This window comes from Triturus cristatus, chromosome 3_2, assembly GCF_964204655.1.
Source record: "Triturus cristatus chromosome 3_2, aTriCri1.1, whole genome shotgun sequence".
Lineage (NCBI taxonomy): Eukaryota > Metazoa > Chordata > Amphibia > Caudata > Salamandridae > Triturus > Triturus cristatus.
Window position 1 is genome coordinate 1182234284 of NC_140584.1, and position 18432 is coordinate 1182252715.

An 18432-nucleotide genomic window follows, 5' to 3' on the forward strand; every position below is an offset into this window, starting at 1 on the left:
ATATTTAAATACTTTACATACCTGTCTCCTGAGTTAAGGCCAGGGGTAATGTATTGAGACCTTGTCTGAACCTTATATTGCGGGGTGGCCTTCTTGCTAGTGGTAGGTGCATACTTACCACTACCAATAACCCATCCTCTAACAGTAACCAGTTCTACAGCTGGACAATGACAAGAACACATCCATAGCACTTTTGTGAAAAACATACATTGCTTAGCCGAGAGCAGAAGGCAGGAGAAGATTCTCTCCCCCCTCCCAACCGACCCCCTCGCCGGTAGCCTAGGGTGCAATGAATGCTCAGATCCACTGTGGAGAGGAAATTTGATCGATGAACACATTTAACCAAAATCTACTGGAGACTGACAAACAGTAAACAACTCAGACACATTACCAAAAATATCCCTGGGTAAGATGCAAATGTTAAGAGTGAGCAAAAGAGCAATAGGAGCACAGACCTACTCTACCAGCAAGAGCAACAAACACACCCAACTAAGGATGCTAGGTCTTGCCACCAGAGGACCTGAGGGATGATGGATGAGAAGTAGGATTGAGGCGTGAGGAATTAGGATGTTCTAAAATAGATGTTGTACCTCTGAACTTTGCTTCACCCTCACCCACAGCCACATCCGTGGGACCCATCTCTGGGCATACTCGTTGTTCCAAGGATGTCACCCAGATGTGATGGGAGGAATGCTTGTCAAAGTCTCGCCAAATGCAGTTCTTGATTTTTTGCAATGCAGGAGTGGACGCCCAAGACGTGCTTGTACAATGATCTCCGATATCCCAATGAATATGCATGCACTGTATGTGTGTAAGGCCTTACTAACAGTTGATGCCACATGCCCTTCTCTGCAACCCTCGGTGTCTCCACTTGCATTTACGCCTGTCTGAGAGGTGATCATTAGCATCTGTCGTGCCTTGCACTGCGGCCTCAGGGCAGCAGAGGGTGTGGCAGATGGTGGAGAGCAAATTTACTATTCTACTTCCTGTCATAGAATATTTGGGAAAAGGGTAACTTTTCCCAAAATATTCCAGGAAGTTTATTTACTATTTAAAGTCAAGCCCTGGAAGATTTTGGGGAAAGTTATAGATTCACCAAGTATTTTTAAGAAGGGGTGAAAAATAGAAATTTTGAAATGCTGCAAGTGCTGCCCTGAGGACGCAGCTCGGGGCAAAAAATAGGAATAATGCAATGCACAATAGCGGTGCTGCACATCATCAGGAGGCAATGCAGGAAGCTGGCCGTGGCTTGCTATATACTCCCTCATAATAGACGCCAGATGCACCCCACAGAATAAAGGCTAGGTTGGAAGCCTCGAGAGTGCATTGGTCTGTTAAGTGCCTACAAGGCCTCCTTTACCTGCTCAGTCCTTTAAAACAAGGCCCCTCTCGCTCCAGCCTGGGTTAGTACTCCTACGAAACCGCTCACAGCCCTGACTTAGAAAAGGCTCTGGAATATGGGGCCAGATGTACAAAGCTTTTTTTCAATCACAAACGGGCTGATTCGCAGAATCCGGCCTTTTCCAAACAAAAAAAGGCATTCTTCAATGTACAAAGGCCCAATTAGCAATTCGGAAACCTATTATCGAATCACAAATTGAGTTTGCAATTCGGTATTAGGAAGGGGCGTGTTAAGTGCGTCCCTTCCAACTACCAAATCGCAGTGGTATGTATAAATGTTTTGCATGTTAGCGAAACATTTGCATTTTACCACCTGCTTTAAGTAGGTGGTAACCCATTCGAAGATGGGAACAGGACCCACAAGGGACCCCTTCAACCTTTGTGAATGTTTGTAAAACATTTTTTAAGTGTAGGCAGTACTGCCTACTCCTAAAAAAAAATCCTATTGAAACGCATCCTGTTTCCCTTTAAGGAAACCGGGCTGCATGAAAAAAAAAACTATTGCTTTATTGAAAAGCAATCACAGACATGGTGAATACTGACCTTGCAGGCCACCATCCCCATGAATTTTGCGATTACTAATGGGTCGCCAACGAGACCTACCTCATGAAAATTAATGACGTAGGTCTATTTGCAACCCACTGATAGTCGCAACATGTGTTAAACACATGTTTGTACATTTCTGTTTGCGATTCTGAAATAGCAAATCTCAAAAATTCACTATTTGGTCATCGGAAACAATCCCCTTTCCTACATCTGGCCCGTGGTTCTCTGTTGTGGCCCCTGCACACTGGGACACCATCAAGCACGGCGTAGAGGGAGGGCGTTAAAAGCTCACATTACACAAGCCAACAAGTTTGTAAAGTGGGAGATTTTAAAATAAAAATCGCATGAATGTGGTTCCTCCTTTGACTACTCTTGAGGCAGAGTGAATTTTGCAGAATAAGCCATGTTGTGCTTAAAAAGTCTGGATTCTGCCCCTTGAGTCGTGCTTGTGGGCATGTTTGCAGACACATCTTTGCGAAATGAACCTCCCCTCCCCCACCTCAACACGTTAAACATTTCCAGATGTGTCTACTACACCCAAGCAAACAAAAGAGACCGAATGAAGTCTACCCCAACCCAAGCGCTGCCATAAATAGCCCAATTGTATCCACCCACCAGCATCTAAGCTGTAAAGGCAGCCTTTCCCACACAGGTCAAGGTGCGACCCCGCCCCTTCAGAAGGAACTGACGTGAGCAGCATTACGTCATCATGAGGCACATGGCCCAAGTGACCCACAGACAACACGTGTAAACAACAGCTCTTGCTGTTTGCAAGAGCTGTTGTTTACACGTGTGAGTGCAGGACTGCACCGCACAAAGGGGCATATGTATCAAATGATTTTGTATTCGCAAATGCTGCGAATCGCTAAAAAACAGCGTTTGCAAATACAGAATCGCAAAACGCGATGTATGAGCCATTTTCGCATTGCATTATTAAGGAATCGCTAATTTTGCGATTCCTTAATTTTGCGTAAGCATTTAAGGAATCGCAAATTGCGATTCCTTAAATGCTATGTAACAAGCACCCAAGTTGTGCGATTTCACCTTAAGAAATCGCAAATTACCACCAACTTCAAGTTGGTGGTAATTGGCGATTTCTTTGAAAAATGCACTTTTTGGCATTTTTCAAAGTGCCATGTGGCGCACATACATGCCCTTATGGCATGTATGTGCGCCATATGCGCACACATGCTCATTTCAGGGGTGCATCAGGTTGTCATCATGACACCCTTGCACCTTTGAAATTATTCTCAATTTGCGATTAGCAAATTGCGAATCGCAATTGGACAATGACTTCCCATTCATTCCTATGGGCCTCCTGGCCCATTGGAATGAATAGGAAGGTATTCCTTAATTGCGATTTCGCAATTTGCTAATCGCAATTAAGGAATATTAAAAATTCGCAAAATATGTGCGAATTTTTAAATACATCCCGTTTTGCAATTCTCAAATAGCGATTCTCAAAAAATCGCTATTTGAGAATCGCAAATACGGTTTTTGATACATATGCCCCAAAGTTCACAAACCAACACCGAACAGCAGGATAAACACAACACATCAAAGCACTTAGAAAAAACCTTCTCCCTGAGCCACAAGGGCACGCACCGCTTGGGCAGGACACTTCCCATAGATGCCACGTGGGCGTCCGCCTGTGCTGGCTTTTGTCAACAGCAGGTTGCATGCTGGGAGCTTTGAATCCACGCAGACTAAAAAGCTATGCACTACTAATGACGTCACACAGAACATGGGGCACATGCCAGTCACTGTACTGGTAGAACCAGGCATCTGAATACACATCAAGGTCACATTGATCGCTGCCATGCACAGCGAACAAGATGGAAAGAACAGGTCATGGATGCTAGGGCCACAACCTGCACACCCCTCACAACACTCCCCACCCCCACCAGGGCATCTATAGGGACAGCAGACTGGAAGCAGCATCTTCCTCTGGACAACTTCTAACATCCTTTAAGAACCTGGACATGTCTGGCTGCCAGCTCGGGACAGGTTTACTTTGTAGAACACGGAAATAAAAGCACCTTTCTTTCTGACCAGCTGTCCAAAGAAGGTTGGCAGTTCCACAGCTCTCAGACGAATCCTCGTCCAGACAAAGCTGTGGGCTCTGTCAACGTAATAGTTTGGGGTGAATCCTTTTTTGCACACTCCAACTATGACACAAATGGTGAGCATTGAAATGTCTAGACCATGCTGATGGTCAAACCGGTGACAAACCAAGGTTTTAAAATCTAGCGGCACTCAGATCAGGTGGGCTTCATGCCTCACTCAGCCGCCAGCACAACCTTCGCCATGTCTGCAACGCCCTGGTTCCGTCTAGTAATCTACCTGGCAGGCAGGCCATCTTTTGGTTTGGTCTACACAAAGCCTTGGATTCTGTGGGATGGGACTGCCTGTTCTCCTTACCCACTAAGATTAATTTCGGACCTGTTACATCAGTAGAATCAAACTGCTTTATACAACTTCCCAGCACGGGTTAAGGTAGGACGTGCCGTATCATGCACATTTTCATTCCGGCGTGACACTCAACAGGGCTGCTCGCTGTCTCCTCTTCTCTTAGCTCTGGCTAACGAAGCTCTAGTCATGGCTCAGGATTGACACACGGGTTAAAGGATTTGGATGGGCAGCAGTCACTGCGGTTAGGGCTGCACTAAAAGGGACAATGACTTGGTCTGGCTGTATGATCCATGGTGGCCTGGCCCTCGGGTTATTCAGATCCTGAGACTATTTTGGAATTTCACTAAACTCCGACTTAACGCATCAAAGTCCTACATATACCTGAATGACTCCTTTCATCCTCCTATGCCCTGGGCACGTGGCATTCAGGCGCCGAGAGAGGGATTCAAATACCTGTGGCTGCATGTCTCTGGGGACTCTCGATTAACATGGGCAAAAGCTCTGTTACCTCAACTTGACAACCTGTCTTGAGATATTGGGTGCTGGTCCACACTTCCCCTCTCTTTAATGGGTGGATCAGCGATTTTCAGGAACGGAGCACCACCGCGTCTTCTCTGCCAACTCCCGAATTTTCCGTATGCCATTCCTGCCTCCTTCTTTGCACAGCTCAAAACAATATTGAGAGATTTTCAATGGGATCACAAAACCTCAAGGACTTTATTGAGAAAATGCTTTAAATGTATGATCAGTGGGGGCATTGCTGCACCTGATATGGTGTCATGTTACTGGGCCTCACAGCTAGTCATTCTTAATGAGTTATGGTCCAGTAGATTGATAACCCAGCAGGTGCTCCAGAAAGATGGGAGATGCAGGGATCTAGTCATTCTTAATGAGTTATGGTCAGGTAGATTGATAACCCAGCAGGTGCTCCAGAAAGATGAGAGATGCAGAGATCTAGTCATTCTTAATGAGTTATGGTCAGGTAGATTGATAACCCAGCAGGTGCTCCAGAAAGATGGGAGATGCAGGGATCTAGTCATTCTTAATGAGTTATGGTCAGGTAGATTGATAACCCAGCAGGTGCTCCAGAAAGATGGGAGATGCAGGGATCTAGTCATTCTTAATGAGTTATGGTCCAGTAGATTGATAACCCAGCAGGTGCTCCAGAAAGATGGGAGATGCAGGGATCTAGTCATTCTTAATGAGTTATGGTCAGGTAGATTGATAACCCAGCAGGTGCTCCAGAAAGATGGGAGATGCAGGGATCTAGTCATTCTTAATGAGTTATGGTCAGGTAGATTGATAACCCAGTAGGTGCTCCAGAAAAGATGGGAGATGCAGGGATCTAGTTATTCTTAATGAGTTATGGTCAGGTAGATTGATAACCCAGCAGGTGCTCCAGAAAGATGGGAGATGCAGGGATCTCAACATTCCCATTTGCGACACAGGGATTCGACTACCCTCTCGCTTGCCCAAGTCACGAAAGTGGAGCTCACAATCTGGGGTATGATGCTGAGAGCCCTGACTTGGACCAAACTCCTGACACTTGAAACCCCCCAGTGGATTGGTCATCAGCTTCAACAAGCAGCAGAATTATGGGGTTTTAGGCAATGGGACCTCATTGGACTGTCGACGCTCGGGAGACCCTATGACGGGAAACACCCTCAAATTATTTACCGATTTACAAGAACATATGGTCTTCAATGCAGTCAATGTTCTTATTCTCTGCAGCTTAGGCATGTCCTTACACACTGTATCTCCAGTTTTGAAGAACTCTCAGACTGCAGTTCGCCGGAAGCTTAAGTTCTCCTAGAAGCACCAGTCAATCATAAACTTTCCTGCATAAATAAATCCTTAGTAATTAATACCCCTGACTTCTTTAAACACCTGCGGGAATCTTAGGAAAAGGATCTGGGATCACTTACGGATGATAATTGGCTGGAGGCATTGAAATCCCCTTGAGAAGCCCCCATCACAGCCCAGTTTTGCGGCATTCAGCTGAAATGATTACATCGGTCTATTTTACCAAAAATAGGCCGTGGAAGATGTGCGTTGTTGCCTCACACCTGTGCCTTTGCTCTTCTTCTTAGTGGGAAAGATTTCTTCAGACTATCTGAAAGTGTAACCATCTCTTTGCATCCTGGACAGGAGTTGTTGCTTGCATAGGGGCTGTCCTGGGTCGGAACCTCACTAGGGGCCCTCGGCTTGTTCTGCCCTACAGTGCAGACGACGTGGATAGTCGCAGCCTGTTGCAGCTTGGTAGTCGCTAAGCGTGATATTGCCCGAACATGGAAAGATAGAGAAGGCCCACCTTTGGAGAGACGGAGGTTGGGATTGGATCGTTGCATGAGCTTAGAGCAACTCATTTACAGTGCCGGGGTCGCCCTACAAACAGGTTAGAATCTGGAGGGATTGGGGTCAGCACAACAGATCACTGTTCTGGGTGAAAACTCAGATAATGGACTGTGGGACTTTGCTAGGGTGGGTTGTTTGCACCAAGGTGAAACGGAAGGATGTCCGCTACATGTTTTGATCATGACCATTTGTTTGTAAAGCATTGGTTTTTTTGTTGTTACCAAAATAAAAATGCGTTATCCTTGGCACTAAGAAAGCTGCCTAGCGCCAGCGCAGGCACCATTGCGCCATGTTGCAAGGGTGCCTGCGCTGCAGAGGCACAACTTCCTGCACATAAACAATCTTTACAGGCGATTTCCTGTTTTTATATGTGCTGCCTCATACCCAGTGGCGTAGCTAGACCTACTGCCACCCGGATGCCCCTAAGTTTGCCGCCTGGTGTAGGTAACAGCAGGGGTGGCGGCCAACGGATTACTTGTTCGCATAGGGATGGTGGTAGTCGACAGACCTGACTTGCTCACCTCTGCCGCCCCCAAAAATAGTGACGCCCGCCCCAGTCAACTACGCCATTTCCCATACCTTGTAAATATGGGGCAGCATCAAAACGCAATGGTTGTTATGGCGGAACACCCACTACAACACCCATTGCACCACCCTTTCATGCTAAGTGCTGCGTGAATAGTGCATTATTTACAAGGCGGCGTTAAGCAATGTTAATTGGCTTAACGCTGCCTTGTAAATAAGCCGAAGGAGTGAACACCACCAGAACGTTTGAAAAAGTTAAATTCTGGTGGCGTTAACTCCTTGTAAATATGCCCCTTAGTGTATTGATATTGGTTCCCTTGAAACGTCCTTTCATATGAATAATTGAACTACTTTACTTTCAGCCCCAGAGACCAAATGCACTGCTGGCCAACCAAGTTAGCCTGGCCCTCTCCCGACTTTTAAAGTCACAACCCCACAAACCCACCTGCTTGGGCTGCCATCATGACTTAAGTCCACCATTTAATTCATCTGATGGACTTTGTTTACATCCTCACCAATTCAGATATGCAGTTTCTAAATGGTACACAAACCTGAACGCAGTATTTACTTTCAATGTATGTATGTGTTTTAAAAACAATAATAATTTAAAGGTATTCAATATTTAAAGCAATATAATATTGAACTGTTGGAATTTGCCTCTGATTGAAACGTAGATTGGCGCTTTTGCGACAGTAAGGTAGTGCATGAACGGGTAAAAGGCGCCTTCAAGGGATTTATTTGGAATACTCTGTTCTATTGCTTTTGATATATATTTTTTAACTGCAAGAATTATTGATAAACTCGCCAGAGAGATATTATTCAAATGTATTTTGGTCTCATATGGTCTGTATGGTCTCATGGACAAATGCATAGAGACTGAAACATCGACATTCATACTCTCTTCTGGAAAATAATGTACAATGAGAAGAAGTGTTTAAAATAGTGACATTGAAGGATCATACAATTGTATTTATTTTCCTCTTGTTACATTGTTTGTATAACTGTGTAGTACCCTTGATAAATTTCAAAAGATAAAACCTTTTTCTATATATACCCGCGTTTTGAATATTTATTGTTTTGTGATTGGTTCATTGGTTTTTATGTCCTCACAAGGAACAAAAATATTTCTTAGTTAATATAGATTTGAATAATATCTCTCTGGCGAGTTTATCAATAATTCTTGCAGTTAAAAATATATATCAAAAGCAATAGAACAGAGTATTCCAAATAAATCCCTTGAAGGCGCCTTTTACACCTTCATTTGATTTGCCCAAGCCCTCAAGGGTAGATTGGGTTTCCCATTATATTCAATTGAGTAAGGTAGTGCAGCATCTCCTGGGTGGGTGGATGTACGGGAGAGGGTACTGTGCAAGAAGCTATTTTCTTTGTGTTTTTTAAAATAATAATAAAAGTTTATTGAATCTTAAATGTGACCCAGTTTAGGCTTGGCAATTGGTGACCTGTTATGTCTATACCCCTTCCCTAGAGTCATTCTGTGGATGAGTGCACACCCAGGTTCATTTGTACCCTAGACCCCATTGTGATTAGGGCCTAAAAGGGTCATTGAGAAGGCTGTAGATTAATTTCACAAATGGTATCCAAGTTCTAAACAAGGCCCTCTTACAGACCTCCCAAACCAGATACTCAGACATAGTAGGAACACAAAGGGGTGGTTTTGAGAATGGGTTTAGAGATTGGCCACAAACCGTTATCATCCCTCTCTAACTCACACCCACCACTCGTGCACTCCCTCAATGCCAAGGTACCTATTTGCTCATTCCTTCTTGTTACATAAAAACACAGAAGAAGGTGGGGAAAACAAATGTAGAATTGAGAATTAGTATCTGAAATCCGCTCCATCCTCGTGCTCCTGGGCTTCACATACAGTACCTCCTTTCCTCCAATAGCTGATGCGTATGATTGGAGACCTAGAATTGCTTCAAACAGCTGATAGCGTTCGCTGACCCACCTTCCCTCAATATCCTCAGTCGGCACATCTTCCACTCCACAAAAAACTCTCCACAGAATTCCTCCCTCCCACTCAATAAAATAGAAGGAAGTTGGCAAATACTTTTGGTGTAGAAACAAAGCCATCTCCCTTGTTCCTGACACAAACCCAGACAGTACCCTAGCTCCTTCCTTTCTCCACTAACCTCCCCTAGATAGATATATGAGGATGGAGCAGAGCAAACACTCATTAATAAGGATCTGGACACTGTCTTCTAGTGGTGAAACTTTGCTTACGCTATTCTTCTCTCATTCCACTGTCGTCCACTCCCCTGTCCATATCCCGGCTCTCCCAGTACCATCTACAAGTTCGAACGCTTCTGTAAGAAAGTAGGATCTGCTTTTATGGTTACCCCCACTTTTTACCTGGTGCTCTGCTGTTTCTGACCAGTCTGACTGGGATCCTGCTAATCAGGACCCCAGTCTCTGTGCTTTCTCCCCTAAATTGGTTATAGTGAGTACTTAGGCACATCCCAGATTGGACACTGGTGTATCCTTATCAGTCCCTAGTATATGGTTCAAAGGTACCCAGGGCATAGCTACACCAGAAGTCTTACACGGGTTAAAGCATGTTTTATACCACTCAATTTGTAACTACAGGCCTGCCATTGCAGCCTGTGTAAGCTGGTGCTAGCACCACTTACGAAAGATATAGGTTCCCTCTATCTAAGGTCACTGCACTTAAAACCTATAAGTCACCCCTAAATCAGGCCTTTCAATCTGGAAGGCAGGGTGATTGGTTCTAAGTTTGAGGATGCACCTGCATGAGCGGGACCCCCTACAGCCTTCGGAATACATTCTCCCGGGCTGTAAGTGCATCGGCCATTAAGATACATAGAGTGGCCATGCATCATTACGCAATGATCATCTCTAAACTAGCTGTAATGAATCCTATCATGTTTGGTATCGAATATGTTGGAATCATAGCCCCACACCATAAATGGTGTGGCAGGTCACTGTAAAACTTCTCCGGGAAGCCCTCAGTGCTCCGGGTACCAGTCATTTAGACCCTGACAGCACAACATGGCTGCTGCCGACCAGAGCCAAGCTCGAGCAGGGGAAGGCAGAACAATAGTTATCCTGTCACAGGAAGGTGTGACCACCTCCCAGATAGGGTTTAGTGTATTCAGGTCGGGTGGGAGTGCTTGCCAGCGCCACTCAGCCTGCTTGAAGGGCACATTTGGAGCCCTCCTTGCATAGTCCAGTTCAAACCAGCTCCGGGAGCCGTTGGCTCCCGCTCTGGCACAAAACTGTACAAAGGACATGGGAGTATCCTCCCCACTGTCCGACCCCTCCCCTGGAAAGGAAGCATCAATTGTCACAGCCCTTTCCTTAGGGTACTTAAGGGCTTACCGGAGGGTGGGGCCCTAGATTCATCGTTGGACAGGATTCATTTCAAGACACCACTTCTTCTTCAACTGTCTGGGCACTCTGGACTTCGATCTGGGCATCAAGGCTGCTCCAGATCTCGTCGCCCTGCTAGTCTGCTGCGACGTCCATGCCTGTGCATCATACAGGAACCTTCCAAGACCTGTGGGCATCCAAGACACCTGAAGGAATCTAACAAAGAAAGTATGCAGTTCCTAATACGCAGGCAGGCTATGTGTATGCAGAGTGAACTCTAGTGAATCCTAGAGTATGAGAGGGGAGAAGGAACTTCTCCTTGTTGGAATAAGACCCTCACACACCCAGCCAGCTAGGTGTCATGCTTCATCATCGGGTCTGCTCCTTATCGGGGCGGCGCTGCAATCCCCGATCGGCACTCGAATTGGGTCCTTCCTGACGGAGATCTTTTTTCCAGAAGCCGATTGGTGAAGTGCAAGTGAGGGCCCTAAAAATTGGTGTAGGTGATAATGATGTGTGTGTGAAGAATCTAAAATAGGGGAGGTGGTCCACTCAGAAAATTTTTTAATGAACGTGGCCCCAACCCTAATTAAAAATAATGAGACAAACCAACGCTATAACCAATTACAAGGATACTGGTATGTAGCGTCTGTCAAATGGTCGACATGTTTCTTGCCTTGGAGTCAATTAGACGGCAATTCATCAGGACCAGAAAAACTACCTACACTTAAGTGGTGATGGTCTAAGGTAAAGTATACAATTGACCACCCTTACAGCACCCAAAGCAAGTGTGGTACCTGTAACTCAAAAAACATAACCTGCAAGGAAAAAACAGATTGACAAATTTATCAATACAAGTCAATATATTATTCACTACTTCATGACAGGACATGCAACGTGAATTTGATGCAAAACTCATGCTCTTCAAGGTTCATAACATGCATGATGACGTGTCTTTTATGTAGTGAAGGAATCTCCCTTGAAGTGAAGGAGTCACTTCCCTGCATCTGTAGGCACCACAAGTAATTTGACCAGTCTGCTGATCCTCGGCTCCCACGGACTTTGAAAGGCTCAGCAACACAGGTGGTGGTTCTTCACATCCCACGAGCCCTCCCCTTCACCAAGTTTGAGGCCAGTATCCCTCGTCAGGGCCGCAGGAACCAAACCCCTGTGCACCGCATCGACTTGCAGTTGCAAAGGCTTGTTGGCTTCCTTCCACCGAGGTCTTAGGCTTCAAGTAGGCTCCAACTCAAGTATCTCCTGTGACCAAGATCTTCGTCCTCACCGCATCACTTGCATCGTGGGCCTGCATCTTTGGTGAGCTGCTCGAGGTCTTCTTGTGACCCAAGTGCCTCCGGCCTGTGGGTCCTCCTGAGGGTCTATTTTTATTTCTATGATTGCTCAGGCCGGCCCTGACTTCCCTGCTTCTGGTGAGTCACCTGGACATTGCTGGTCCCGAAACTGTACCTTCTTCACTTTCCACATTGGTTCCAGTTGCCAAGGCTTGTTGGTGCTTCCGACGGACACCAACCCCTCAACTCTCGACATCCGATGTGGGACAGCTTATGCACAGCTCCTGGTCTTCCACAGCGTTGCCTGGTCCGCACAGCTGCAGTTTCAAGGTCACCAACAGCTCTCCTGCAACACTCGACTTCGGTGGGCATTCGTCTTCCGGGCCTCCTGGTCACTTCCAAGTGGCTTAGACTCTGTCCCCTCTGCTTGCAGGTACTTCTCGACTTGAATCCACCTTTGGGTTCCATCGGACACGTTCACCTTCTCCAGCAGCGGCATCTTCCTGAAGTCCTTCACTGAGTTCGATGGCAGTTTCCGACGCCACTTCACACCTATGCACCCGGCTTCCCTGGTGAAGGTATCCTGGTTCAGAGGGTGTCCACAGGTGGGGTGGTTCTCCAACCTTCTACCTTCCACGGGGTTTCTTCAGGGTCCACTGGGAAGGGTCCTTCTTCTTTAAAATTGCAACCTCGACGTACCCATTGACTTGCATTGATCCCGCGGTTGTGTTCCCACTCTGCACACGGCCTCCGTTGGGCTCTTGGTTAATTACCTTGCGTGGGTCTTTGGTGAGCTGCTCGAGGTCTTCTTGTGACCCAAGTGCCTCCGGCCTGTGGGTACGCCTGAGGGTCTCTTTTTATTTCTATGGGCTCCCCTGATTGCTCAGGCCTGCCCTGACTCCCCTGCTTCTGGTGAGTCACCTGGACATTGCTGGTCCCGACACTGTACCTTCTTCACTTTACACATTGGTTCCAGTTGCCAAGGGTTGTTGGTGCTTCCGACGGACACCAACCCCTCAACTCTCGACATCCGATGTGGGACTGCTTGTGCACGGCCCCTGGTCTTCCACAGTGTTGCCTGGTCCGCACAGCTGCAGTTTCAAAGTCACCAACAGCTCTCCTGCAACACTCGACTTCGGTGGGCATTCGTCTTTTGGGCCTCCTGGTCACTTCCAAGTGGCTTAGACTCTATCCTCTCTGCTTGCAGGTACTTCTCGACTTGAATCCACCTTTGGGTTCCATCGGACACTTTCACCTTCTCCAGCAGCAGCATCTTCCTGAAGTCCTCCATTGAGTTTGACGGCTGTTTCCGACGCCACTTCACTCCTATGCACCCGGCTTCCCTGGTGTAGGTATCCTGGTTCAGAGGGTGTCCACAGGTGGGGTGGCGCTCCAACCTTCTGCCTTCCACGGGGTTTCTTCAGGGTCCACTGGGAAGGGTCCTTCTTTAAAATTGCAACCTCGACTTACCCATTGACTTGCATTGATCTCGCGGTTGTGTTCCCACTTTGCACACGGCCTCCGTGGGGGTCCTGGTTAATTACCTTGCGTGGTTCCTTGGGTCCCCGGCACTTCTACGTATTCTGGGTATAGTATTGACTTGAGTCATGGTTTACATACCACTATTTTTGTACATGGTTTGGTCCTCCCCCCCCCTCCTCCCCGGGGACCACTGTGTATGTCGTGCTGCTTACCTGTTTCTATAGTATTGTGTGTCTTGTGTATATCTCAGGCTGGGAGATATCTGTATATGTTAGTGATTTTTTTTCATAAGCACACTATGTGCTTCTTTTTCACTTAATCTATACTTATAAAATTATGTTCTGGTGAATGAAGCTGCTTTACACTCCTTCAAGACTAAGCCTGAAGGCTGCTCTCCACAGCTACCACTTAGAGAGCTTTCTAAGGTTGTCTAAGACCACTAAACTCACCATAAGGGTTGTCTGGATTGGTGCAGGGTACCCACTTACATACGTGTACACCATATACCAAGACAGCTTCTCACATCTTCTCATTGATATGAGGAGGTGAGGGGCCTTGAGCAAGTGAATATGGAGAATTGCTCTTAAACTGATCCAAAAGGCTCAGCTCCAGTGGAGTCTCTAGAAGTGAATTTTAAGGGAGCACACAGGCCATCACACCGCCCAACTTATTTAGAGCAGACGGTCTGATCTATTTTTGTTTGTCACCAACAAGAGAAACCTGTTAGTGTCAAACAAAAAAACAAGAAAACTGACATTCATCCAAGGGTGGAAAACTACCTGAGTGTGGGAGTCATTCTTTATTTTTGTTTTTCAATGATAATATTCCATTTTAAGAGTTTGTTATTGAAAAACAAAAATGTTTGGTGCCCGGTCTCCTGAAAGATAAGAGCAGGGGACCACACTTGCAGAGATATAATGGCGGTTCCTCTGAAGGCAATAGTGATCCCTAGATATTGTGAACAGTAGTCTGTAAGGGTAGCGGGTTTAATGTCCTCTGCAATCCTGATGAACGGCAGGCCTCAGGCCAATCTTTAAATTAGTGAAGTTCGTGGCTGGGAATAAAAGCGCAACCACTACAGTAATGAAACAGATCCAATTTCCTATATCGAAAGATGCTTTCAAATTTCCGGTGCTCAAGTAGGAAGAGACACCTAGTCTTCCCCTGCTGTAACAAGTCCAAAATAACAAGCATTGAAAATGCAATAGGTCTCGCCTTTGATTAAGTTAAAGCCATTTGCTTTGCTAATGGTATTGTATAGCAAAGCAAATGGCTTTAACTAAATGAAAGGCGAGACCTATTGCATTTTTAATGCTTGTTCCTATTGGTCACGGTTACAGTGTCCAGGTCCTGAACGCAGATTCTACACGATATACGGGACATACAACTTAGTTTTCAAATATAAGTCAGAAACGTGAGACTGAACAATGAGGTCAAAAAGAGAAGCAATGAATAAAAAAAGTTTAAGTGCATCAACTTGGGGAGGCTAAGTTCCGCGCTGATGATCTAAAGCTGTGGCATGAAGGTCCCAAATTGAGGTAAGTCCCATGGTGTTCACGTCTAAGAATTAGAGGGGATTCCACTGTCACGTAGAAGGTCTGGAGATGAGGTCTCCAAAGGAGTTAGGGGCGGCGCCATACATAAAAATAAAACACTGTGCCAGCCTGCCTCAACCGCTCCTCCCGAGCAGCCCTGCCTGCCGATCATATAATCTCCCCATGCATGAATGTGCCCTTGTGTAACGTAACCAGAGCTCATGTAAAGCGCTCCAATACCGTCAGGTAGAGTTCGTGCAATAGAAATCTGCATTAAAAAAAGCACCGTGCCAGCCTGCCTCAAGCGCTCCTCCCGAGCAGCCCTGCCTGAGGATCATATAATCTCCCGTGCCTAAATGTGCCCTTTAGGCACGGAGCTCATGTAAAGCGCTCCAATACCTTCAGGTAGAGTTTGCACTATAGAAATCTGCATTAGAAAAAAAACACCGTGCCAGTCTGCCTCAAGCGCTCCTCCCGAGCAGCCCTGCCTGCCGATCACATAGTCTCCCTGTGCCTGAATGTGCCCTTGTGGAACATAACCGGAGCTCATGTAAAGCGCTCCAATACCTTCAGGTAGAGTTCGCGCTATAGATATCTGCATAAAAAAAACACCATGCCAGCCTGCCTCAAGCGCTCCTCCCGAGCAGCCCTGCCTGCCGATCACATAATCTCCCCATGCCTGAATGTGCCCTTGTGTAACGTAACCGGAGCTCATGTAAAGCGCGCCAATACCTTCAGGTAGAGTTCGCGCTATAGAAATCTGCATTAAAAAAAAACACTGTGCCAGCCTGCCTCAAGCGCTCCTCCCGAGCAGCTCTACCTGCCGATCACATAATCTCCCCGTGCCTGAATGTGCCCTTGTGTAACGTAACCGGAGCTCATGTAAAGCGCTCCAATACCTTCAGGTAGAGTTCATGCTATAGAAATCTGCATAAAAAAAACACCATGCCAGCCTGCCTCAAGCACTCCTCCCGAGCAGCCCTGCCTGCCGATCACATAATCTCCCCGTGCCTGAATGTGCCCTTGTGTAACGTAACCAGAGCTCATGTAAAGCGCGCCAATACCTTTAGGTAGAGTTCGCGATATACAAATCTGCATTAAAAAAAAAACGTGCCCGCCTGTCTCAAGCGCTCCTCCAGAGCAGCCCTGCCTGCCGATCACATAATCTCCCTGTGCCTGAATGTGCCCTTGTGTAACGTAACCGGAGCACATGTAAAGCGCTCCAATACCTTCAGGTAGAGTTTGCTCTATAGAAATTTTCATTAAAAAAAACACAGTGCCAGCCTGCCTCAAGCGCTCCTCCCGAGCAGCCCTGCCTGCTGATCACATAATCTCCCCGTGCCTGAATGTGCCCTTGTGTAATGTAATCGGAGCTCATGTAAAGCACTCCAATACTTTCAGGTACCGTTCGCGCTATAGAAATATGCATTAAAAAAACAAAAAACACCGTGCCAGCCTGCCTCAAGCGCTCCTCCCGAGCAGCCATGCCTGCCGATCACAATCTCCCCGTGCCTGAATGTGCCCTTGTGTAACGTAACCGGAGCTCATGTAAAGCGCTCCAATACCTTCAGGTAGAGTTCGCGCTATAAAAATCTGCATTAAAACAAGTGCTCGCCATCTGTTTTCATCCAGCCCTGTGTTTACGGGGCTGAGTGAAAACATATGGTTCCCACAAAGATAAGAAATACCTTCACGACAGAAGGAAAGAAGACGAGCCAGTCCGGGTGGGCCGGACAAAAAAGTGAAAAGGAGGCAACAAAGAAAGCTTATTTGCAATGGCAGTCCACCGTTTACCATAAACGGTGACACAAGCCAATGGAAATAAGGGGCGGGGCTTCAAGCCCTTCTCTCAAAGTCCTCCTTGACAATAAATCTCGCCAAGCGATCTGCGCATGTGCGCAGCAACGCTAGGCGAGACCTAAAAATGATCTCCCTGAGCATCAGCCTTTATTTCCACAAAAGTCTCCAAAGTTTGCGCTGGTCACCACATATTTCATTTCATGCTGCAGATGTTGCAGCAAACTTCTCCAGGGCTATAAATGTAAATGTATAAGATTTGAGGGAGGATGTACTCACTAAGGTATCGTAAGAACACCATCACCATGGCCCAGGTGATGATGTTCTTACAGTACCTTACTGAGTAAATCCTCCTTCAAATCTTGTACATTTATTTTTATAGCCCTGAAGAAGCCTGCTGCGACATCTGCTGTGTGAGACGAAACATATGTTGGCAAGGGCAAACTTGCGAGACTTTTGTGGAAATAAAGACGGTTGATGCCACGTACTCAATGTTAGTTTATTTGGGGTGCTTGAAGATATCATTCAATCTTTAAATTAGGCACTAAATCCTACCCGGCAAACAAATTTGCTAACTTCGCCAGTCAATATTTTATCTTGTAGTCAGTCATCATCAAGAAACTTGTGATTGAGCGCTTAACAAACAAATAACCATAACCACAGCCAAGACAATGTGAAACCCAAGCACAGGTGTTTGAGTAAGGTGCAAATTCAGTACCCACCTCTTTACTCTCCCCTTGCCTGAACCCCACATTCCCTGACCCCCTCCTCAGGCGGCATCCCAGCTCCTCCCAAAACTCCTCCCCAAGTTCCTCCCCCTTCTATGGATACTCACGAAGAGATGGAGGAACTTGAGCAAGCGCTTGTGCGTCAGGATGTGGAGGATGTTGCCCGAGGCTGGGTCCAGCACCGGCAGACGGTGGATCTTGTTCTTAATTAACGAATACACTGCATCAAAGAGGCTGAGGAGAAGGCAATAAGAGAGCAATCAGGGATCTGCCATGGACTGCTAAAATCTCTCACTCGTCACCCACCACACACTTTCCTTGTGAAGGTCGTTGTCTGTTCAATCACAGACCCAAGGGTTATTCATGAGATATCTGAACACGTGGAGCTAAAGGTGGAACATACACGTAAAGTTCAAGTTGTTCTATATGCTCTAAAGCATGGGTACTCACAAACATTCTCTCGGGGGCTAAATTTACAATGTGGTTTATGGCCGCACCGGTGGGGGCGGGGACAGTGGGGGAGGGGGGCGGGGCTAGAGCAAAAAAACTATGCTCTCTCTCTCTCGCTCTGTCTCCCTCCCTCTCTCTATCTCTCCCTCTCTCTATCTCTCCCTCCCTCTCTCTCTCCATCTCCCTCCCTCTCTCTATCACTCTCTCTCTCCCTCTCTCTGTCTCCCTCTATCTCACTCACTCTGCTTGTCTTCCTCCCTCTCTGTCTGTCTCCCTCTCTCTCTCTGTCTCCCTCTCTCTCTCTGTCTCCCTCTCTCTCTCTCTGTCTCCCTCCCTCTCTCTCCCTCTGTCTCCCTCCCTACCTCTGTCTCCCTCCCTCTGTCTCCCTCCCTCTGTCTCCCACCCTCCTCCCTCTGTCTCCCGCTGTCTGTCTCCCTCCCACTGTCTGTCTCCCTCTCTCTGTCTCCCTCCCTCTCCCTCTGTCTCTCTCCCTCTGTCTCCCTCCCTCTCTGTCGCCCTCCTCCCTCTCTCTATCTCTCCCTCCCTCTCTCCCTCTCT

General features: G+C 46.8%; 1 protein-coding gene and 1 long non-coding RNA gene across 3 annotated transcripts in view; one reads left to right on the plus strand and one right to left on the minus strand.

Annotated features, from left to right (window-relative positions):
• LOC146859397 (uncharacterized) overlaps positions 1-18432 on the plus strand; it is a 237005-nt gene that overhangs the window by 111858 nt on the left and 106715 nt on the right. The gene's annotated exons all lie outside the window — the stretch shown is intronic.
• The window catches only part of PRKAG3 (protein kinase AMP-activated non-catalytic subunit gamma 3), a 389089-nt gene that overhangs the window by 55241 nt on the left and 315416 nt on the right, over positions 1-18432 (minus strand). For both annotated transcript variants that reach the window (XM_085650087.1, XM_085650086.1), the window contains exon 12: positions 17532-17658. In XM_085650087.1, coding sequence (XP_085506213.1) covers positions 17532-17658 — 127 coding nt within the window. The remainder of the gene's footprint in view (positions 1-17531; positions 17659-18432) is intronic.